We start from the raw sequence: 24,949 nt of genomic DNA on the forward strand, positions 1-24,949 counted from the left end.
TGTTTGTTGCCTTTTGCAGGTACATGCTTGGAGGAGCGCAAGCGCGCGGAGGCCCAGCACGCGCGGGGAAGGACTCTGGTTACGGTGCCAAATGCCACTGTTGCTGTCCTAGGGTTTCAGAAACTGTTTTGGGCATTTGAGCCACATTGTAATTGGGCCTTTGTTTTTAGATTGGGTCTGGGGTTTTGAGTGTACTGGGCCCGAGCAAAAATGGACTATTACGACTACAACCTATACTAATGATGAAACATATGCTATAATACAATCACAAAACGACACCGTTGAAAGGGTAAATACCTTTCATCATAACAAAAATCATGTTGTAACGCAAAAACAAAATTAACTTCCTTCAGTTGTTTTGCCAAAAAGAAAAAAAAAAATCCAACAGGTTGAGTCTTGAGACCAGCCAAACGGCGTCGTTCTTCTCTTTTCTCCTTTTTCCTTTTTAAGACTAAATAAAAAATTGTCCCAGGCAAAAGGGAAGGACTTTCAGTTGTCTTGTCTCCGAAAAAACATGGGAACTCTATCATCTCTGTTCCCCCTCTCACTGTCTGCTGTCCCAATACCTCTCAATAACTTTGCCCCGAAAACCCACCTTATTTTCTTTGCTGCTTCCACTTCAAAGCTTCGATCCAAAACAGTGGCCTTCGGGGGGAATCCACCCGACCCCAAACAGAAAGAATATCTATTCTTGGACGAAAACGGTGTCGTCGAAGACATGGATGGTTATCTTAACAACCTCTCTCTCGAGTACGAGTCAGTTTGGGACACTAAGCCTTCATGGTCAGCTTTTCTTATTATGTTACTTTTTCTTTTTCAATTGTCATTTTATAAATTTGGGTTTTTTTCTGGGTTGTTCTTTTTGTTACTGAGCGACAATTATTCCTAATAAGAAGCTGATCTTTATGTTTCTTATGAAGGCTGCCATTGGTTTTGCATCTGTTCTTGTTTAGTCTGATGTTTCCCTTCCATTTGGTTGCTAGGTGTCAGCCATGGACGATTACCCTTACTGGATTGTTGGTGATTGCCTGTAGTTGGCTAATTTTACATTCACTTGTGGTCACAGCTTTTGCTACATTGGGGATATGCACATGGTGGTACATCTTTCTATATTCTTATCCTAAGGTGCACATTCTTGATTCTACTTGGAATTATAGTTTCTTTCCCTTGTCATCATATGAGCAAAAAATAAATAAATTAATTAAACTTTTTAGATATTTGGATAGCATGCAAGTTACTGACCAATTCTCTTGCAGTTGAACTAGAACAAAACATCTTTTAGAATCAAACCTATAAAGATTAAAGCCTGGTTAAGCCAAGATCTACTGACTACATCTTAGAAAAGAAGGGTTTTTTTTTTTTAAATATGGAAATGCCTATGGTTTTGACTTCTAAATCTGAGGCATCATTGGAAATTTGGCGGAGTTTACAAACAATGGGTTGCATGGACTTGTTAAGAGCTTTAGTCAAGCACGTTTATAACTACGTCGTTCTACTTGTCAGAGCTTTTATGTTTTGTTACGGGAAAACACGAAGAATTTAAACCTTTATTTTCATGTCAGGCTTATATGGAAATGATAGCCGAGCGACGAGAGAGGGTGGAGAATGGTGTAGAAGATACATTTGGAATGAGCAAGAATCAATGATTCCGCAGATTCTCTGCTTGTATGTACGTAGATGTTCCATTTATGGTTTATTGAATCAAGGTGCTAGTTAACATCAAGCCCTAATCATTACGATTTTTTAAAATTTATTTTCTTAAGAAATCATGACATTAACAAGATTGACATTGTTGTGATAAATAATAAATGTTTAGAAGTTTTTATACGACAATAAGAGAGAGCTCATAAACCAGAGAGGTATTGAGATGATGGTAAATGTGACAACTGACGAGGAGCAATTATAGGCTGACCAAAAGTAAAAATGGTTGGCTACAGCCTAGAAAGAGAATCGAAAGATTTATCCAATCCATTTCGCTTTGCCATCTACAAATTCCTTTCGGCAATTGGCGAAACAAACATTTCAACCAAGGCCACATTCCTACAAATTTCAACAGCAAGAGCTTGAGCGTGGACTGCCCTTGCCCGCTTCCATCATCTACTTATGTTTATAGCTGCTGTTGAAGTAGCGGGTACAAAGAGGGGGAACAAAAGGTCCCCAGAGGCTTTAGCCTTTTCTTTTATGATGATAACTAACTCAGTGAAGTAGATGAAAGCACCCCCCCCTTCTTCCCCAACCGGGACATAGCAATCTGACCTTTTGGATATGTCAGCAGCATCGGATTATCATAAAGGACAATAAGGATGACATACTGCCGCTCACAATGCAATTCGTATTTTGTCCACCTCTTCAGCTTCCACCCTGAAAAAGCCTCCCTCCTGTTAGAAAATACACACCTTGTCAAAACAAGACATTCATTCAATTTACAGGACATCACTATTTCTTATATCATTTTTTTTTTGTATTCTTCAATACCCAGAAATTCTCCCTAATATCAAGAGTTACTCTGAGTCAACATCTAGCAGTTTTCAGTTTGATAGAAAACTTTGTCAAGCATCAATACTCTTCTCATTGATAGGCAAACGTTGTCAACCATGATAATTTCAGAATATAAACCATTCCTAGTTGTCAACAAGCAAATCTATAAAATCTGTTGTTCATGAACATGGAAGCATCAATACTCTTCCCAATGGTGAGAAAGAAATATGAGAAGTATTTAGCAAAACTAAACAATCTATCAACTAGCTGGTTAATCATTTTCAAAATCTAAAGGAGGAGATTACCAATGCCAGTTATTTAGTGACAGCAAATTTCATGCCGCTTAGCATGGCAGTTCTTCTAGACAACCAGAAAATCCACCTCATCTGAGCTTTCCTCATAAATTACAAAACCCGAAACTTGATACTCCTCATTACCGCTACCCTGATCACTATTATAGCTGCTCTCTGATGAACTCATAAGCAATGAACCATCAGATGTATGACTACTCAGTTGGGATGGCAGACTGATTTCACTGTTAACATCACTATCAAACATGTGGTCTATGTCAATATAGCTGCAAGGACAAAGAAACCCAAGTCAAAATCAAATTTCATTTCCCAGCACCTTTCAAGTTATCTTAAAATATTTATTTCAGAACAAAAACACTAAGAATAATGAAGTAAACACTAAATTAGTTTAAGGATAGACCATACCATCCTTCTGATGGAAACTCGGCCAGCAAACAAATATTTGGTCTTACTTCCAAAACCTGCTTTAAGGGAATAATGCTGCAGAATACACAACATTAGATATTAGTAAAACATAAGGCAATATCAGCAGTTTAGCAGTCTCACAGAATTTATTTACCTCGAGTTGTAAGATCTCTGATACCAGTCACCTTCAGAAGCTAAACCTTCCCTATTAGATATGTCCTATGGGATGGAGGTAGTCAGAGTCAAAAGCAGATTCAGCATCAAAATGGATTATGGAAATGCTAGTCACCTATCAATTTCACTCACAAGATATCGAAGGAACTTAAAATCTCCTGCAAGAACTGCTGTCAAGAACCGAGCAACTTCCACCTGCACATGAGAAGTCAGACTGGAAAGAGACAGACTGAGACAGAGGGGAAGCTTCGCTCTAGGGGAAGAGGTAGGAGGTTAGGTTCAGACCTCACCTCTTTGAGATGCATGCAGTCCCTTAAAATTAAAACCTCTAGTAGATTCCCACCAAAGCCACTTCCCAAATTCCTGATTAAAAGTAGAAAAAAAATCTCATACAGCACAAAAGATAAGTTGCAAAAACAGGATGTAAAAGGATTTTCCTAGATAGGGTTGAAAAGAGCTGCATGGACCTCAAAAATGTTCCACTGATCGAGTAAGAAGTTGAAAAATCAGCATATTTAAGTTTCCGGAATCCCTGCAAGTAATATGAAGGATTAAACTTCTCAATTTACATTCAGATCAAATTTATAACAAATATTTAAGACCACTGCTCATTGCAACATAATCAAATAGAATCACAACTCTACCAGGCATACAACACCCACTCGACCAGAACTCAAGATATTTATGCAACCCGACCCTTCCTAATACCTTCAAATCATTGAGATTAAATGTCAACCACAACTTAGCAACTTGGCCAAAAAAAAACTTAACAACATAAAACAAATGCATACCTTAACAAGAATGCGAACTTTATAATCATGAAGTTTAAAACCTCTCAGCGACAAATAAGAAATATTAGGACAATTGTTCACCAAATCCACACATGTAGGCGATTTCAAGCTGTCATCCCTTCCTGCATTATCATGACACTTTGAGCAAGTGTGTTAGAGCACTTAAAGACACACTCATGAAGAGAGTCCATACCTGTTTTAGAAGACTCGAAGAATAAACGCTCTATCAAGTGACAATTTGAGCTCACTGACATCAGAGTTTGCCTCAGCTCAACATGACTGCATCAGAAGGAGGGTGATTGAACAAATTTGAAGGTTAAACAAAGAAGAAAAAAAAAGAATCAGCTACTCTGCTAAAACACTACTGGTATCACAAATAATTGCAAAGCAAATTGCATTAAAACTAACAAAACACAAGGATCAGGCAAGAAGTACTTCTTTAATTAATACAGAATGTTACATTTAGTATTGATATCAGTATGCAGATTTATGTTTGTGCACATGGAAAATCAATCTTTTTGCGACTGTTTGTTCTTTGATTTGTCGTTCCATATTTTTCCATATGTAGGAACAACTTTAAAGTTGTAAGTTTTTACCGCTTGTTATATCATCCAGCTGCTATAGAGCCATACTGCATTCTCAAGCCAACAGAGAAGAAAGGAAAAGGCAAAATGGTAGGGCCGAGAAATGTAAAACTAGCTTAAATAGAGACACTTACAGGCCAACAATTTCCAAATCAAGTAAAGAAGGGCAAGCAGCTAATGCCACACAAAGTGATGCATTGTCCATTCTTTCAATATTGTAAAGATGCAACCTCCTCAAAAGAGTCCTTACAAATGAAAATACCAAATGATAAGAACAAAATGAACTTATTACATAAATCACATTCTAAACAAGAAGTCAATGCATTCAACCATACCCAGCGGCACCATTGTCCCCACTTAATGGGTATAAGCAGGACCTTGTAAGAATAGATGATTCCTTCCCTTGCCTGGTCTTTTTGTCATTCCAAGAAAAGCTAGATACATCTACAGAATTCCTGATGCTATAAACCAATGGTTGGCAGGAACCAGGAGACGAAGTTGGGCCAGGTACAATTCCAAGCTTAAGAGATCTAAATAACCATTCAAAACATGGTAAGTAAGAATAAATATAGCAAAATAAACAACCACATCCAAATACAAATCAACTAGCTAATACTAAGTCACATTGATCTTTTTTCATAATATATAATATAAAGGAAATGGCAAGAACAACTTCTGAGTTACTAATTAATGAACTCTGTCAAAATATTTTCAATATGTCAAAGACCATTTTTTTTATAGAAAGTATGTGAAGACTGAAGATATTGAAAGCGATAACAACACTTTTCTGCAACGAAAAAGGTAACTTAAGTATTGGCTTAAGATCCTGTATTTATTACTTAATTTAAATGTTGAATTGTAATAGCGAAAAAATGGAAGGAAATCTTACCGGAACGATTTTCCCGCTCGTTGGATCATGGTGGAGACAACGGCATTATTAACCTTAGGCACGACAGTGGTGAGGTCAATATTGGCATAGCACAAAGGATCCATGGCACACTTGTTAAACATCGAACACGTTGCCGCGGCGTAACAAAGACTCTGCGAATCTAACATCGAAAACACCTGCAATAAAAAATCAAGAAAAATGGAAATCAAAGCCATCGATGAAAAAATGTGGAAGAAGATGGGATTTACCTTGATGGTGAGATCAGGGGGGAGGGCCCAGGCGATGGAGTTATGAAGCGAAGCACGTTTCCGAGCAGAGCGATTGGCGGCACGGAGGAGAAGGGAACCGAGATTGTGAGCACGATCGATCAGGAGAGACTGATCAGCGTCGGAAGGAGCAGATTCGAGGAGGCGGTCGAAGGAAAGGTCGAGGGAAACAGGAGGAGAGGAATCGGAGAGAGAAAGGAAAGAGAGGAGGAGGTTGTCCATTTGAGAGAAGAAAGAAGGAAGCATAGGGTTTTCGGCGGAAGAAGGGCAAGGGCGTTTGGCCATGGAACTTGTTGAAGGGTGGAGGAGGGTATCCATAGCGAGTGGTGGTGGATGTAGGGAAGAGAGAGAAAAGAAAAGTGGAGTAGTGTTGGTGAATTTTTTTTTGAAGTTGATAGATTGAGCGGAGGGTAGGATTGGATGACACGCGGCGCTTTACGGGGGAGGATTTCTGGGTTATAATGTTTTTGGATGGTGGATGTACCACCGTACGTGTATTTATCATGGGTCAGACTATAAATGTTGAAGGGTCGGGTCGGGTTGATATCAGATCCAAGGTTTATAAATTAAAATTTTAAGTTTAGATTTGGTGGGTTCAAAAAATAGGTTTATTTTTGTTTAAACCCAACCTAATTTAAGAAAGGTAAATTTGGGTTCGACTGGTTCATCTCTATTTGATTTTTAATATTAGTTTTATTTTAAAATAAAATTTTAAAAAATATATAACACACTAAATGCACTAAAAAAGGTTAAAATAAAAACTTTTAACACATTAAAAAAACATTAAAAGATATTTATATTAAAAACGCTACCATAGATATAATAAATGTTTTATTATATTAAAAAAACAAATAAATATAATAAATATTTTATTGCATTAAATATAATTTTAAAATTTTATATTTTGGATTGGGTTATTTAGTTGGATAAGTTTTTTTTTAGGTTTTACGTAATGGGTTTAATTGTTACTGAATTAGTGATTTAATATAAATATAAAAATATATAATTATTACTTAATAGATATAATTAATATAATTGTTTTTATAACATAATATATTTGGGTCGAGATGAACTCAGGCCAAAAAAATCTTGCCCAATGCCCGACCTATATAGAAAACAGGCCTTAAAATTTACCCAAGCCCTTTTTTCAAGTGTCACACCCTGAAATGTTAAGTTTAAGTTGGAATGGTGATTTTGGATACTAAGTTGAAAAACTTACAAATTGATTGGGCTCTAATGCAAATAAGAGGGATTTGTGAACTGGTTGTGGAAAGATTGGATTTCAACCACAGTTCGATTACATTTGAACTAGAAAGTTTCTTAGTAGGAGACATGATGATTATGGGTATGTACACTTGGTTGTTGAATTGATATCGGTGAAGGAAGTGCGAGAGTATTATATAAGAGAGAGACGTTGTTCTCCAGGCTATTATTTTATTTTTCTAATCTTCCTTCATCTTCTTCTCTGGTCTGTTCTAGAAGAAAGAAGGGTTGAGGAGCATTATGAATTGAGGGAAGAGACTGAAGTGTGAGCCTAAGAAACTGGAAATTTTGTAAGTTGGTAAGTTTCCTAATCTCTCCGTATTAACGGATATAAGAAAAGGAAAGAAAGTTAAGGATTTCAGTTATCCATCAATTTTGTTCTTTTTGGATAAGATAGTGGATAATCATTTAAATGGCATTTGCTTGCAAACAAAGTATGGTTCTTATAATAATGAATTATCTTCGTTGGAAATTCTGAAATGGTTGATGTTTTGTAAGCCGGAGGCTCGGGTAGCAAGGGAAAAGTTAAGTAGATGAATTTGGCGTCAACCTTTAGGTGAGTTTCAAAACTCAGGCCTTAGATGGTTATTTATGTATTTTTAGTATTGTGTGTTGGGTATGTCTAAGTGAATGTTGTGTAAATGATGACTTACTCTACAATTGAATATTGATACATGTTGTATAGATATGAAAATGCATAATTGGTTTTAATTTTAACCACGTTGAATAGATGAAACGTTTGGCGTAATGTGTGTTGTGCATAAACAATAGTATCGGTTGATTGCTTGTGTATGAAATGCATGTGCATGAATTATGCGGAGTTGTGGAGGTTTCTTAATGTGTGATTAGGATGGGAGGAGTAACGGAGAAAGAGAATATGATATGTTATAAGTTTTTCCTCTAGCATGGCATGTGAATGCAAACCGAGATTGGTGAATGACCTCGTCTTTGTGGGGGAACACTTATGTGTTCAAATTAACAAGGAGGATTTACGGAGGTTTGGGCAAACTGTACGGAGAAAGTTGCACACTAGTATATGAAAGACCTTTACGGGTAGTATATGAAAGCCCTTTAAGGGTGGTAAAAGACTCTGTGATGTAACACCCATTACTCGGTTCGATCGCCAAACCCGAGCTATGGAATGTTGTAGTCACAACTGGAACAGAACGCATCCAATTCACAACGATTTTCAAATAAACATGGAATACTTCATAAATACAAAATTAATACTCAAATTAAACATAAATCATACAATCAAAGCGAATTCAATTCATAAACACCAAAAACAACATTTCCAAGGCCTTATACGAGCTTACATATGCTCCAGTATCACCCAGAATTCAACTAGGACTAATTTGCAACATTCCCAAAATTACAGATCAATTATATCATAAATAAATCCTTCAAATAATTATTCATGTCATAGACACTCAAGTATTATGATATATAATTAGATTCGAGTCTTATTCGAACTTACGAAAGCTCTCAAGTTAATCCGAGCACAAATAAAGATAAAATTGAAACATTTTTTTAAAGATAAAGACAAGCATGAAAAATAGATGTTACACGGCCGTGTACCCAGGCCGTGTAACTCTCTGTGACCGTGTGGCACAAAAACAACCATGCCCTCCAGTAGTCACATGGCTATGTAGCTAAGCTGTGTAACAAAGGGGGACCATGTGGATCAAAATTTTAATATTTTACAAACTGCACACGGTCGTGCCTTTAGCCTGTGTATCTCACACGATCGTGTGGCCACCCGTGTGGTACCAATGTAACACCCCCTACTCGTATCCGTTGTCAGAATAGGGCACGAGGCATTACCGGAGTTTACTGAACATTTTCAATAATTCTAAGTCATTTATTATTCATATTCTGAAAATAATCATAACGTCCCTCTATTAGGCCCTAGAAGCTCAAAACATTCATTAGGAACCTACTGGAATTAAACTGGAATCATAGGGAATTTTTCGCAGAATTCTAAATATATATATAGATTTTAATTTTTTTTTATTTCCGAATTAGGTGCAGGATTCATATGGGCGTATCACATAACAATTATTTTTCATAAGAAATTGCATAACTGAAACCTTTCCACTCTTTCATAAGCTCAATTATATTTTTATCTAAGCATTTACCATTCCAATGCACCTTATAATTAAACATATTACCATTCAACAGTAATTTGGCACTTGCCTAAACTTCAAGCAACAACATGGTTAGCGTACTTTAATATTGACAAACTTATTTTCTCGCCATGTCTCACTTAAATTTATTACTCGTCTTAATACACATAATTTTCCTTGCATCAACGTATCAAAGATAATCTCATATTTACATGTCATGATACATATCATTTTCTTGTTGTTTCTTCTTAAATATAAATCATTCAATTCATTATGACAATATTTCATGTACCATAATGTTTTTAAGTTCAATGTATATTTATTCTAGTAGCAGTTCATAATCTTGAATATGCATAATTATCAAACAAGTTTCACATACATGTATTTTCCATGTCATATTTCAGGATATCAAATAATTATCATTTCTATATATTTCAAGTTTAATTTCATGATTTTAAGTACTTATCATTTTCTATTTTTATCCCGTTGAATTTCTCAGAATTTCAATGGATTTTCAGGGGTAAACTTTAGTGTACAAATTCGGGTTCGTCAATTCATATTCATGTGCGCACATTTTCCAATTCAGAGAGCACACTCCTGCGAACCTCATTTCTTACAGCGGGATTACGAGTCTAGGCTAAATCCCCTGTAATATAAACTCATAGAGTATTGTCAGGATTACCAGTCTAGGCTAAATCCCCTGCAATGACAATTACTCTAATGAGCTTAGATCCAATTACCATCAAAGCTAAATTGGACCCTAGTTCGGATTACCCGTCCGGGCTAAATCCATTTTCCACATATTCTTCGAGAGGGCTATATCAGGATAGGATCACCCGTCCAGGCTAGATCATTTTTACCGTCAATTCCTTTTAAGAGATCCATCGAATTTTCCTTCCATTCAACCGGGATTTCTTCCCCTTTTTATCAAATATATCAATGTTTCATAAATTTTCATACAATAAACTTTCAATCATATTCACATCAATAACATACAATTGAAGCATTTAAGATATAATTCAAGTTACACAAACTTACCGGGCTAAATTGTAGAACTACCAAAATTCAGAGACATTTTGGTAATTTTCTATTCTCCTCGAATTTCCACCCAATCTTGATCTAAATTAATATTTCATTCAATTTATTTATTTAAATAATAAAATAATTTGTTTCATGCAATTTGGTCATTTTGAAATTTTTACAAAATTACCCTTAAAATTTTACTTTTATTCAATTTAGTCTCTAAACCTAAAACATGTAAATTAGCTATTTTAAAATAAATTCATATTAGCTGAATATTCACATATATTTTTCTCCTCCTCCACTCCATTCCACATCCTTGATATATACATAATACCACTATTATCTTGTTTACTCATAACAAGTCGTTCACTTGAGTCATAGTTACTAAATTAATTATATATTAAGCTAAAGAACTCCGAATTAAGAACCAAAAATTTTCTATGAAACTATACTCACATATATTATTACCATAAAATTTTTAGAATTTTTGGTTTAGCCAATAAGTACAGTTTATTCTTTAAAGTTTCCCCTGTTTCACTGTTTGACAGTTCCAACCCCTCTTCACTAAAAATTAATTATCTCTTTGTACAGAATTCGGATGATGTTCCCATTTGTTTCTATTGAAAATAGACTCATTTAAGGATTTTAAACATATAAATTATAACCTATAATTATTTTTTACAATTTTAATGATTTTTCCAAGTCGAACAAGGGAACCCAAATTCATTCGACATTGTCTCACAAAATTTATTATATCTCATGATTTATAATTCCATTACTTACACCGTTTCTTCTATGAGAAACTAGACTCAATAATATTTATTTCCATATTTTATTCATACTCTAATTCGAATTCAAAAATTTATGGTGATTTTTCAAAGTTAACCTACTGCTGCTGTCCAAAGCTGTTTTAGTGCAAAATATTGATTACTAGGTGTATAACTCCCTTATTCCCTTTCTTTATAATATTTCCCATCACTTTCACTTATTTCTCTTCACTAATATATCAAGAACTTAAGACCTTATATAAGAAAACTCTACTATAACATTATTTTCATGCTTTTTCAACAATATCAAACTTAAAAATATATTGAAATCTTGATGTTCTTACCTTGTGCTATTGATTTCAATCTTTAACTTGATTTTCTCTCTCCTTCAGCTTCTATTTCTTGAATATAACTTGATATTCTAGCTCCCCATTGTCTTCTTGTTATTCTTCTCTCTTGGAAGCTATGGAAATTCATTTGATTTCTAGGTGAAAATGGTAAATTTTTGGTGGAAGGACGAAATTGTAAAGAAAGCAAAACTTTCTTTCTTCTCCTCTCTTCTCACGTTAGTTGCATGGAAATATGGTGGAATGGATGATTCTTCATCTTCCTTTTCTTATATATACTAAATAAAATACTAATAAAATAATAAAATATCATTTAAAAATCAAATTAAAATATTAACAAACTAATACTTATTTATTTAATATAAAATATCTCCAACATCATCATTATCTTCTAGATTTATCTCTCTTCTAATTTACCATTTTGCCCTTTATAATCTTTAAAATTCCATCCTTGAGTCATCACTTAATTTGGTAAAATTACAATTTAGTCCCTCAAAATTCTCCACTTTTCAATTTGGTCCTAATTCATCCATTTTCCTTAGTTTCTAGATTATTCCACCCTTAAAATATTTATACTATTGGTCCTTCAACTTTTTCATACTTACACTTTAACCCCTCAAATTTTGAGTATTTACTCTTGGGTAACAAAACTTTTCTCACTTTTACAATTTAATCATTTTTTAAATTAATATGTCATAATATACTTCCCAATGTTGTCATAACTCAAAATTCTTCTTTTTTTCACTTTATTTCCTTACTATATCAAAGGTAATATCTTATTGTAAAAATTTTGGGGGTATTACAACTAAATAGATCATAAAGTGTTTGCTTCAAAATCAATTTTCGAAGTAACTTTAAAACACATTTTGGCAATTCAAAAACCTGTTCAGAACATTTCAAAATCAAACCAAAACATACATATATCAATCCCCTAATTCACCAACCAGTATGCCTTAATGGCACCATCACAAATCAATGATGTCCAAAACATTCCAATTCATTCAACTAAATTAATATCATTTATGCTATTCACTTCACATTACTCAACCTTCTCATGTATGCAAAGTATTCATTTATCATCCACAACCAACACCAGTTATCATGTCATATTGGCACCAAGTAACCCCTGAACAAGAACACTTTAGATCATATAAATCAACTTCCAAATATACCTCAATTAGTACACAAATGACATCTCCATTTCTACCTTTTACATTATTGAAATCATGCACACATTCCTTATCCATTTATTTCTATATTAATCGCTTATGCATCAAGCCATTCTTAAGAATAAGCAAACCATTAAATTTCATCACTCATACACACACATATATATATTGAGATACAAGACATGTAAACATAATATGCAAGCCTTCAATACCATTGTCAATCATGTAAAACACTTACACATCTCAAACTATGTACATAACATATAACCAATCAAAATACAAACCACATTCAAGAACTAAAGTGTCAACACTCAAGATTGACCAAAACAAATCACCTATATACATGCCACAAAATCGAGCTTTAAACAATTAAAGGATTACCGAATCAACAACATGATAGTGTGAGCTTCTCGATGATCCGCCTAACACATTCTTTAAGTTGAAAATCTACAGGAAAAAGGGAAACAACAGTAAAGTAAGCATTATAAATGCTTAGTAAGTTCACCGGTATTTAAACAACATCTTACTCTCTTTTTTTACGATTTAACACAACAAACTATTCAACTAGACAATTTGGCCTAAACATGGCAATCATAAATCAACAAGGTGAGTTCATCATATAACTAATTCATATAATAATTCAAACATTTAGCATTTCAAGTAATTTTAATACCAATCGCATGGAATCAACAACTCAATACCATTCACAATATTCCAATCAACATTTCAATTTACAGATACAACTAAAAGTCACAATGGTACAAATGTATTAATGTATACAAGCTTCAACTAATCGATCAAAAGATTATATTGTATTAATTTATTTTGTTGTAAATAGTACATCCAATTTCAATATAATGGCAGTCATTATTCCGTTTTATTGTTCAAATTTTGCATCAAATTAATAGATTTATCACATTTCCATATTGACCCTCCAGCTCTTATGTCCAATACATATGAGCATTCAATACTATCAATATTCAACTTTGTATTACCATATCGCAATTATCAATCCAATTTATATCTCACAAATCAAATATCACATTTTATACCCTTATTAACCTAACTAAAACTCAAACGAATACACAGATCCAACCGACCACACCAAATTAGCACCTAGTGTGTATTAGATAAATCCAAAAATAGTAAGTTGCACCCAGCGCTAGTCGGTATAACTAGCAAATAGATGTACCCAGCACTAGTCGGTATAACCAACAAAAAGGTGTGCCAAACACTCCCTGACACGTAGTCGTTTAACCCTGAACTCATCTTACCCTATGGCATGCCAACTATATCCGACTCTGTCCGAACAATTAATAGGGGGTACAATTCCTCAATTTCATTTATCAGTCAATTTCTCAATTCCATATCATAATTTCATCAATCAATCATCAATTCACATAAGTGACAATATAATTCATCTTGATTCTAAGTCAAATTTACAATTTCACCCAGTCATACTATATTAAATTTAATTAAATTTAATATTTTATCTCGATAATCAATCAATTTCATACTAGTGCGATTCAAGTCATTATAACCAACAATAAATTCATTTTACATCTCATAATTCAATTCAACATATTAATTTTTTATCCATCAATTTATCATTCCTTTGCAAATCAATCCATAACTTACTTTTGTATCAAATTGTGAACCATTCAAATTAACATCAAACAAATAAAAATTAAAAATCAAATGTAAAATAATTTAAATACAATTATACTATGTGAACTTACGTGGAAAAACAACAAGTAGTCAATTCTCTAAGGACTAATTAACAAATTTGTCTTTTTCTCGATTAATTTTAATTTGGTCCAATTCTTGATCTATAAAATTATTCATTCAATTTATCAATTTCAACCCTCTTATTTCATCCAATTATAAACATGTATCAACTCAATTTCATTATTTGCCTGCCCTAATTTTTTACATTTTATTCAATTTAGTCCCTAAAATTGAACTTATCATATCTTTCAAATTTGAACTCCAAAATTTAAACCCACTTCAATTATGTCCTTATACAACCTCATATTATCACAATTTACAAAAAAATCATACCAATTTTAAGATATTCACAATTTTGTCCTTAAACTCAAAACTAACAAAATTTACTTACAAAATTAATCCTATTTCATTTCTAAGCTCCGAATATACCATAAACATTCAAAAATTTAATTAAAATCAATGAAAACTTTAGAAATCTTTAGCAATTTTGAAAATGGAGATACAAAATAACTAGACTTAATTCTAATGATTTTAAAACATAAAAATTACGAAAAACGAACTTAAAAAATATTACCATGCGAAGACCCTAAGTTGGTCGAGCCTTTGATGTTCAACAATAGAGTTTGGAAGTTTTATTTTCGGTGAAAAGAAAGTAAAAAAGATGTTGGCTTTTCATTACGTTTTATTATATTTATCTAACCATTATTTTGATTTAAAAAATTCAATAAAACAATTCAAAATTATAACCAAACCGTCCACCCATATGTACTATGGTCTAATTTCCTTTTGAACCTCATTTAATTTACCATTTAAGCCCTTTAACAATTAAAGATTTATAACAATTAATTTTGTAATTTTTACAATTTAATCCTTTTTTCTTAATTAACTATCAAGTCATTAAAATTACTAGACCAAACTTCAATCCGTTTATACAAAAACTCTATAAATATTTAATAAAGATATTTACGAGCTCATTTTATGAAAACGAGATCCCAATATCTCATTTTTCAAAACCACTGACTTTCGGTACACACCACTTGTACCTTTAACCTAGGCAAAACTTAAAATTATATACTACTTGAGTTTTGTTTACATAAGAGTTATAATTTAATCACTTTTCTATAAACTGAAGCTAAAAGTCAGCATATGATAATAATTCTATAAGAGTCTCGGTGTAATCCAAAATATTTTACTATAGAAAGTGACTTGACTTGTTCCGCAAGTAACTTGACTTGATCCGCAATAAACCAATATTCAAGTCTTCAATTTCAACTCAATTGGTCTTCATGTTTCGGGTTTTACTTGTCCAAAATCATCAAAAACAAATAGCATATCATTTTTGTTCTAAAATCTACCAACTCTTCAAAAGTGCAAGTATGACAATGAAACAATGCCTAAAGTTGTAGCCACTCTTTCGGCTACAGAAATAACCACAAAATGAACATTGCCTTCAAATGTGTCAGTAGATATTAAAATGAAAAATTAGATTAATTTGTGAGTAAAACAAAATTTAAATACATAAATACATTAGATTAGGAATACTGAAAGATACAATTATTTATTATGGTGTTGTTATCAATCTTGAGTTGGTGTCGAGTCAACTTGTGACACTAACTCAATCAACAACAAAAAATATTTTATCACACCCACGATGTGGATGAATAGAAAAATTTTATATTAAAAATATATATTTATAAAAATACATCAACAAATGATTATCATTGGAATGACAAGTGTTATTTATATGAATTTATTAGTCTTATTTTTTATTTTTAAATAATGTTTTTCAATTATTTTATTTGAAGATTATATAAAAGTGTGAAAAGATGAAAATACCATTATAATAATATTAATTACCATTTGAAGTAAGTTCATTTTAATAATTTCACAGCTGAGTTGGCGTTGAGTTGACTTGTGACACGACTTTAGTCAACTTTATATATATTAAGTATTGAGATACAATTAATGGAGATGATAAATTATGCGCATTAAAATAAGAATATACAAAATACATTAAAATAAAGCTTTGATCGAATGATAAATTTAAGGTTTTACTAATTCAATTGGTATGGGTTCTAATCCCATTACATGCATATTTTATTGGTTTTGTTAAAACAAAAGAATAAAATACCTTTAATAATATGCCTTATTTAATTATATAAGGACATTTTCATAATATCTCTAACCGAGTTAGTGCCCGGTTGACTTGTGACACCAATATGACTTATTGTAATTACATAAGGACATTTTCATAATTTCTCGAACCATGTTAGTGCTTAATTGACTCGTGACACCAACTTAGTTAAAAGCTTAAATGATAATATAGATATACAATTGATGGAACTAATAAAGCGAAGACAATAAAATTAAAATGTATACAAATATTAAACTAAAAATTTAATTGAGTGATAAATTAAAAGTTGTACTAATACAATTGGTTCAAGTTCAAATCACACCATATGCATATTTTTATTAGTTTTTTAAACAAACATAGTAAAGTATTTTCAAATAATATAACTTATTTTAATATGGAAAAACATTTTCATAATTTCCCTAACCAAGTTGGTAACTTGATTGAGGGTTATGTCACCGATCAAGAACTCAAAAGTAGTATTAATTATTTTGAATAAAGAAACTAATACATTTATCTCAAAATTAATAAATGATTAAATTTAAATAATTTTAAATATTTAATAAGTAATATAAATTAAAATTCTATTAGATAGCATTTAAAATTAAATAAATTATATGATTATTTTGGTACACATAAGTTTTATGATTTAGTGTTTAGTAAAAATGTTGTATAAAAAATAAAAAAAATAAGTATAAGGTTATTGTTAGGAGGAAAAAAAATTCAATTAAAATGACTATATATGTTCATTAAATTATATATAATTTAATGGACACTTGTTATCTAAATCTCGCTCGTGGATAGTAAACCAAAAAACCTTGATTACCCCATTTAAATGTGAGCTAAATGGCCCAATACTATTGACTATGGGCCACGGTCAGTATCCAGAGAACTTACTTTCCTTGCAGAGCAGTTGACGTTTCAAGCGTGAACCACAATCCAGCAGCCCTGCGTTTGACAACGTTTCGCCGATTTCGCTGCAACCATCTTCTTCGGTTTATTTCAAACAATTTCGACTCGAGGAAACAGTAGCTGCTGAACTGTTTTTTTCCTCCTAATGTTAAAACAATGCTTCGGCGACTTGTAAATGGTTTCCATTAATGGAAATTGTGTGCTTATTACAGTTTACTATGTCATTAGACATGACCTATTTAGCTGAATGGCCCCATTGTTTTCATGCAACTGAAGGCTCCGGCAAGCGAATAATGGGATACAATTAACTCTCTGTCTCTGACTTTCATTACCTTCCATATTTATTTTACTACCATAAGCCATTGGAATAGTTTTCAGATGTTGGGGGCATGTTCAAGGTTTGATTTGAATCGAGATATGATTCTTCTTGGTTTCTCTGTTTTAAGATTATGCATCTAGATTTAATACCTTGGAAATTGTTGCAGTTATGGGGAAAGTCGAGGGACAAGGAGAGTCTTGGCATGGCCGTGTAACGACAGTCACTGTAGGGCCAGAATACTGCAGGCAGAAGTTACTAAGAAGCTGATGAATCTTCTTGAAGACATCAATGATTGGATGTAAGAGAGGTGTATATTTATTGATGACTTCTTTTTGGATATTCTCATAATTGATTTGAGTAACTTTTGTCTGTTCATGCTATGGTCAGAAGCTTAGTTCATGCTACTGGGAATGGAGCAATGCCAGCAGTGAGCTTCAGAAAATTTTGACATTATAAAGTGATGCTGATCACATTTGTAAATTATCTCTAGATCTTATATTTTAGCAGAACTCAAGTAGGGGTGAATGCACATATAATTAAAATTGGTTTTCGTAGTCTTTTATCACATCAGATTGATGTTAGACCTCTTTTTTTGGTCTCAAGAGTGGCATGAATTTTGTAATTCCTTAAATTTCAGTCCTCCTTTTTACTTTTTGGCATTTTAGATAATTAAATAAATTCTTTAATGCAAACTTATCTTGTCATTGTCCTGGAGAAATTATCTACTTAATGAGTTTTTATGCTGTTAAGTTTAAAATTAATACCGTTTCAAGACATTGTCTTCTCTAAAGTCTCGAGCAAGTTAGATCACAATGGAATCTATACTATTTGAAGCAATGAACGTGATACAATATGTTGTTATCCGACTTTATTTACATTTTCTGTTTCTTTTTTTAATTTGTAATGAGCGAATATAATACAAGACTATCATGAAGAATGTCATCAATCTCCAGGTTTCTCCTTCAAACAAGTATGCTGTTACTGGGAAATTTTAATTGCAAGTCAATAAGTTTTATCTGAAACCTATTGAATTGGATAAGGGGCATTTTAATACAAAGTCCTAGTCTTGAAAATGTTTCTTAACTCCACCCTGCTTCTCTTTTTCCATAGCATTTTGCATGTACATTCAGCTTGGCCGCCATGTCTTTCATTCTTGTCAAGCTAACTTCTATCAACTCTTCAACAGCCTAGTTTATATGCCTGATAATACATCCATGCTTGCTCATGGTAGGAGGAAAAATAGGCCCTGTTCTAAACTTTGAACTTGCCAGGATGCTTATATTTTTCCATAGAAGGACAGTGGCAGAGATTTGGAGAGGGTTCTCGATATTGTGCATGTCAAATATGAATTTCTTGAACATATCCATTAAACCAAATTGTTTCAATGGAAAAATGCTTCCAAAAGTGGCAGTTTTCACAATGATGCTCTCTCATGTCCAGCATATGTTTGTGTATGCAAATGTGTATAAATGCAAAGGAGGCTCACCCACCTTTTCATTTCTACATCTTGGATATGTAATATACAGACGGGTATACTATGCTATTGTTCTGGAGAGGAAGTTGGGTTAGGTAAGTGGATTTGGATGTCCAACTAGTACTTTGTTTTTTTCTTTTTTGGTCCAAGTATACTGCCTCTTACATTTTCATTTTGTGGTTTCTTTTAGAGATATGAGGAAAGCTTTATCTAGAGATGTTGAAAAGAAGTCAATCATCCCCCTAAAACGTCCAGTTGCACCTGATGAATTGGAGTGTGATTAGATCCGTTATCCACGGAATTTCTCCAAACTATTTCTGATGGTGATGCATCACAACATGGTCATGTTTTTTTCTTGAAATACAGAGGTGGGACATCAGAGAGCATTAGGTATGTCAAACGTGATATCCAATATCATATTCTTAGTAATGAATTCACTCGGTGCTCTGTATGTGGTCTTTCACTGTCCCTAGTATTTTTGTAACTTCCATTGTTGTTTTACTTTTTATATTGATTTGGTAATTCATGTATTTATAGTGTTCACATATCTCATGTCATAATTGTGTTTAAGGTATTTAATACATGTTATATATATATATCGACACTTTTATATATGGTCATATCTTCAAATTAAGATGCTTTTGAGTTTTCCTGTCAGCAGATATCTCTCTAGATTTGCAATTTTCATCATTAAAAGCGCATGCTGATCTGTTTTGTATCCAGCATTGCATGTTTATAAAGTTAAGATTAGATTCTTAGAGCTCCCCTTTAAGCTAGCATATCAACCGAGAACCACTTTATGGAGAGTTCAACTGTGTTTATAACATTTCCATTCCTAGAGTTCCCTTTCGATGCTCATTTGAAGAGGGGTCGCCACTTGCCCAACGTGTGGCTTTTTTCAGAATTGTGGGGTACATGCGCACAGGCACACCATGAAAGCAATCAACACTATTATCATGAGCCGAAAAATCCAACGCATCTCTTCTTTGAAAACCAATTGTGTGTATGGGTATAGTTTTTGAAGCAAAAAAGTTGTTTGGTTATTCTAGTGAAGATTTGCATCGTTGTCAATCATGAGCAAAAGTTGACAGGACCAAAAGTTAGTAACACTTACTGTATTGTATCGAAGAATATGGGTATTCTGGTGTGTGGTCCAAAATGGGGCAACAATGGTGGAGGCCCCAGGAAGAAGTTGGCCATAAGTTAGAATGCTGTGGGGGCGAGATGGGTCCGGCCTCATCTGCATGTTGGCCGCTTGGACAACAGAGAAACAAGGAAGATGAGGGTGCTCACGTGCCCTCGTCTTATTCAAGAAAGAAATGCTGAACCAGTCACAAAGCAGCTGAGCAGACATGGGTTTGATGATTACTAAAATGGGTTTTCGTCCAAACCAGGGTTCAACTTCACTCCTTTCTGCTTTTCTATGGGTTCTTGCTTTCGTGTCAACCTTTGGTACTGGAGTTCTCCATAACATTGTTTTGTAGCCGACATGGCATGGAGGAATAATTTCAACTTTAACTCCATACTGTCAACTGGTGCACTGCTGCTTCCTTTTTCTCTTTTTCATGATTCCAGAAAATGAAAAACAATGAAAAGAGCTGATGATGCCCTTGCCAACCCATAAGGAATTAACCAAAAAAATAAAGCCGTTAGAGAATTGTGTGCATGCGTAGTCGTAGACTTGCTTTAGGATCCTGATTCCTACATTTTAGCTATCCATTGTCAATTCCAGGTTCTCTGCTCCGTACAAATTAGTAGATCTCGATTCTGCTGTGCGGTTCGCAATCCCTTTGATTATTACTCATGTGGTCCTCCTCCTGTTTTCTGCCTCAACTCAACCCCAAGTTGTTGAGAGTTTATCATCATCATCATCATCATCATTATACTTTTTCTTTTCTTTTCATTTTAGTATGGGAAACTGTAACCCAAGTTAAGGGTATTAAAAAGTTTAATTTGTAAAAATTTCAAAATGGACCGGTGGTTGAATTGATTAGATCACTAGTTTCTACTTCGACTAGTTCAATTAGGTTTTTTGATTCAATTGAATAAATTATTTAAAAATTATAAAAATATAAAATAAAATATTAGAAATAGGAAAAATTGATTTAACCTGATTAATCGTTAACTCGACTTATTTTTAATTTGGTTTGTATTGATTTATTGGTAATTTGGTCTAACTCCTTATTTCATATTGGGTTTTTTGTTCAATTCTGGAAACAATGGGAAAAGGTGCTTTTGAAATAGTGTGGTTTGTTAATTTTAAATGTTTGGCATTGTTGTTAAAAATGATTGTGGAAAGTTAAAATGTTCATTTTAGTCATGATGTTGGGACTTAAAAACAAATAAATTTACACAATATTTAAATAGTTCAATATAACTGTGCATTAAATATATATTTTAAATACTTTCTTAGTAATTAGTAAATTATTTGTAAATTTAATAATAGATGAAATATTTTAAAATTTTAAATACAATAAGAAATGATATTTAAATATTTTATATAATGATAAATCATATTTAAATAATTTAATATAATGATACATAAAATATAAATTAATCTAAAATTTTAAATACATTTTAAATGGTTACTACAAATTAGGATATTTTGATAATTCTACTTCAAAATGCAAAAGTCAAAAGCACCTAAGTCGTGGAAAATCAATTTTGACAACGCTTTTGTAACACCCTAAATTTTTTATTTTTAAAAGCTGTTATAAATTGAGATAGTGTACAATTGATTTCTTGATAAAGTAAAATAAGGAAATGAAAGTGATAAAAGAGAAGGTTGGGCAGTATCAAAGAAAGTAAAATTGAAAAGTATGTTGTAGTATACTAAACTAAAGTAATGATTAAATCATAAAGATGTAAAAAGTTTTGAGGTTTAAGTATAAATATTTGAAATTTGGGGAATGAAGTATAAACATTAGAAAAATAAGGACCAAGAGAAAATAATCCAAATTTCTTATGACATGAAATTGGTGTGTAGGGATCAAATTGAATAAGTGAAGAGTGACTCAATGATAGAATTTTGAAAAACATGAAGGATGAAATGATTATTACTCAAATTAGATAATTATATGGTGTAATAATTAAGAAAGAAAAGTGTTAAATTATGATTGGTTGAATATTTTATTATTAAATAAGATATTTGTATGGAAACATGAAGAAAATTCTTCATGCTTCCAAGGCCACTTATATGTACATGAAAGGAGACTTTTATTTCTTTACAATTTTATCCCTTATCATTAAATCCCACCTTTTCTCCCAAATTTCTTGAAAATTCTCATTGTCACCCAAAAGGAGAAGTGAAGTAGAGATACTAGAGAGTTAGAATATCATCTTGAAAGAAAGAAATTGGAAGCGAAAGTGGAGAAAGTTGTGAAGAAATTGAATTGAATTAAAAAGGTGAGATAAATACGTCAAGAATTTTACTTTTTAGCTTATTCTAAATAATTTAATTATTTATGAATAAGTTAATATTGTATAATGAATTGATTTGATATATTGAAATAATAGTAAAAATACTAAATTGTATAGTGCACAAAAGTTTATATGTAAAATAAAGTATTACGATAGAGAGCTTAAATGAATGTTAAGTGTTAGAGAATAAATTACAAAGAGATGTTAAGGTAAAATTATAATAAATAATGAATTTTCCGATGCTAAGGACTAAATTGTAAACTGTGTGAAACTCGAATTAAAATAATTGAAGTGAAGTGCATAAAGATCAGATATGTGATGTAAGAAATTATAATGAATTATTTGATTAAAGTGTTAATAGTGAAATTAAATGAAAAGTAAAGTTAGAAGGACAATTATAATAATTCTTGAGTTTTTGTAATGTCAAAGACTAGATTGCAAAAATAATTAGAAATGACTACAAGTATTAAAAACTTAGAAAGTGATTTCTAGTATAGGTATTTATTATGTTTTGATGTGTTCATAAAGTGAGAAAGAAGAAAAGTAATGGAAATATTGTAAACTACGAAAATAAAGTGACATAAATTATAGTATGTAAATTGAAGGTGTAATTAGGTTTACATGTAAGTTTTAAGGACTATATAGAATAATAATCAAAATTATAATATTACAAACAATCAAATTATGATCTTGTGTAAAGAATCTAATAGTTTGATAAGTGAAATAAGTGTTAAATGTTGATACGAGTGATAATAAGTAAAATTTTCACTAAAACAGTTTTAGATAGTAGCGAGTTCAACTTTGAAAATACACCAAATTGATTTAGAGGTTGAATTAAATATGAAATTAAAGCTTATTGAGTCTAGTTTAGCGTAAAAGAAACAAAGTAAGTAAAGAATTAGTATATTATGAGATATATAAAATTTTGAGAGACAATGTCGAATGATTTTGGGTTCTCTTGTTTTGACTTTGAAAAATTATTTCAAATTGTACAAAAAATTTTAGGAGATGAAATTTATATGCTTAAATATTGATGAGTCTACTTTTAAGGGAAACAAACGAAAACATTATATGAGTCCTATACTGAAAGATAACTAATTTTTAGTGAATAATGGTCAAAGCTGCTTAGCAGTAGAACAAGGGAAAGCTAAAACAATTTACTGTATTAATTGGAATAAGAAGAAAATCTGAAATTTTTATGGTAAAAAGGTCATTGAGTCTAGATTCAAAAATAACAAATGAGTTTTAATTTGGAACACTTTAGACCAATATATAAATAATTTAGTGACTGCTACTCAAGTGGACCGTTTTGCTAAAATTATGTAAACAAAAAATTGAAATTAATGCATATAGGCATACAATACTAAAAGACATATCGTATAATTACATGTACATAAAGGATGATGAATGGAGAGGAGGAAGAGGAAAAATAATAGAAGAGTTATAATGTTAAAAATTGTTGCAAATGATGGATTTGCTAATACATAAGAGAAGTTCAAATGAATTGTTGAGGTATTAAGTGAGTGAAATTGTTATAAAATGAATTGAGAAAGTCTTCAATGATAAATTGATTGCTATATGATAGCAATAGTTATGGTATGTAGAAAGAATAAACTATTTTTATAAGAGTAAGTCCTCTAAAGGACTTATTTGTAAAACTTTGAATATTATGTTAATTTTATAAACCTTGTTGTCTTTGACTAAAATAGCATGTTATATTATGTGGACTTGATGTGAAATGAATTGGATCGGGTAAATTTTAATTTCTGGATAGGGATTTAAGTGAAGAAAAATTTAGAGACAGGGAGCACATCGCGACGATCACTCAATTCAGTGAAGTTAGTGAGTGACGTTGCACGTGAAACCCGTACGTTGCGATGTTACCCCAAAATTTTGCATTTGAATCCTTGTTCGACCTTAAATTTTGTAGAAAGCTATTCTAAACCATATAAAACTTGAAAATAAATATGAAACATATAGGAAACATATATTGACTCAAATTTAATTATGTAGACACTTAAAATAATTTGAATTAGACTATAATTGTTCCGGCAACGAATGTAGCATCTTGGTATTTGGACCCAATGATTGAGTCAAGTATAAGGGTATTATACTTTCATCACTGAAATCCAAGTATTTGCCCTTAAAAGCATTATTGAGCGTGACTAAAGTTATGATCTCCATTTACATTTGTGTTAAGAAGAGTGTCGCAATTAGAATTGTTCATAATATTCATATTGAATTAGGTTTGAGCTAAACTTATGCATGATATCAAATATGAGATATAGTTACTTATTAATTATATAACTTTTACTATTATTAATATTTTTTATTATATTTCTAAACATAAATAATTTAACATATATTTTACT

General features: G+C 32.0%; 2 protein-coding genes and 1 pseudogene across 3 annotated transcripts; 2 read left to right on the forward strand and 1 right to left on the reverse strand.

The window, feature by feature from the left end:
* The first annotated feature begins 459 nt into the window (after positions 1-459).
* Positions 460-1,723, forward strand: LOC105803115 (uncharacterized). The gene is made up of 3 exons (XM_012635123.2): positions 460-783; positions 984-1,125; positions 1,563-1,723. The coding sequence occupies exons 1-3, from the start codon at positions 515-517 to the stop codon at positions 1,644-1,646; spliced, it is 495 nt and encodes a 164-aa protein (XP_012490577.1). The 5' UTR covers positions 460-514; the 3' UTR covers positions 1,647-1,723.
* A 117-nt stretch (positions 1,724-1,840) lies between these two features.
* On the reverse strand, positions 1,841-6,325 carry LOC105803114 (F-box protein At4g02760). Of its 2 annotated transcripts, none has more exons than XM_012635122.2 (13): positions 5,881-6,325; positions 5,633-5,808; positions 5,079-5,273; positions 4,878-4,988; positions 4,353-4,438; positions 4,160-4,281; positions 3,836-3,900; positions 3,659-3,731; positions 3,501-3,563; positions 3,349-3,413; positions 3,195-3,269; positions 2,784-3,055; positions 1,841-2,361 (listed from the first exon to the last, which is right to left on the reverse strand). In XM_012635122.2, the coding sequence occupies exons 1-12, from the start codon at positions 6,214-6,216 to the stop codon at positions 2,839-2,841; spliced, it is 1,584 nt and encodes a 527-aa protein (XP_012490576.1). In that variant the 5' UTR covers positions 6,217-6,325; the 3' UTR covers positions 1,841-2,361; positions 2,784-2,838. The 2 variants fall into 2 exon arrangements, with proteins under 2 accessions (XP_012490576.1, XP_012490574.1); XM_012635120.2 differs by having other exon boundaries at positions 1,841-2,378; positions 5,881-6,324.
* An 11,177-nt stretch (positions 6,326-17,502) lies between these two features.
* Positions 17,503-19,516, forward strand: LOC105801482 (N-terminal acetyltransferase B complex catalytic subunit NAA20-like; annotated as a pseudogene).
* The last annotated feature ends 5,433 nt before the right edge of the window (positions 19,517-24,949 follow it).

The sequence above is a fragment of the Gossypium raimondii genome, chromosome 11 (genome assembly GCF_025698545.1).
Source record: "Gossypium raimondii isolate GPD5lz chromosome 11, ASM2569854v1, whole genome shotgun sequence".
In the NCBI taxonomy this organism is placed as follows: Eukaryota; Viridiplantae; Streptophyta; class Magnoliopsida; order Malvales; family Malvaceae; genus Gossypium; species Gossypium raimondii.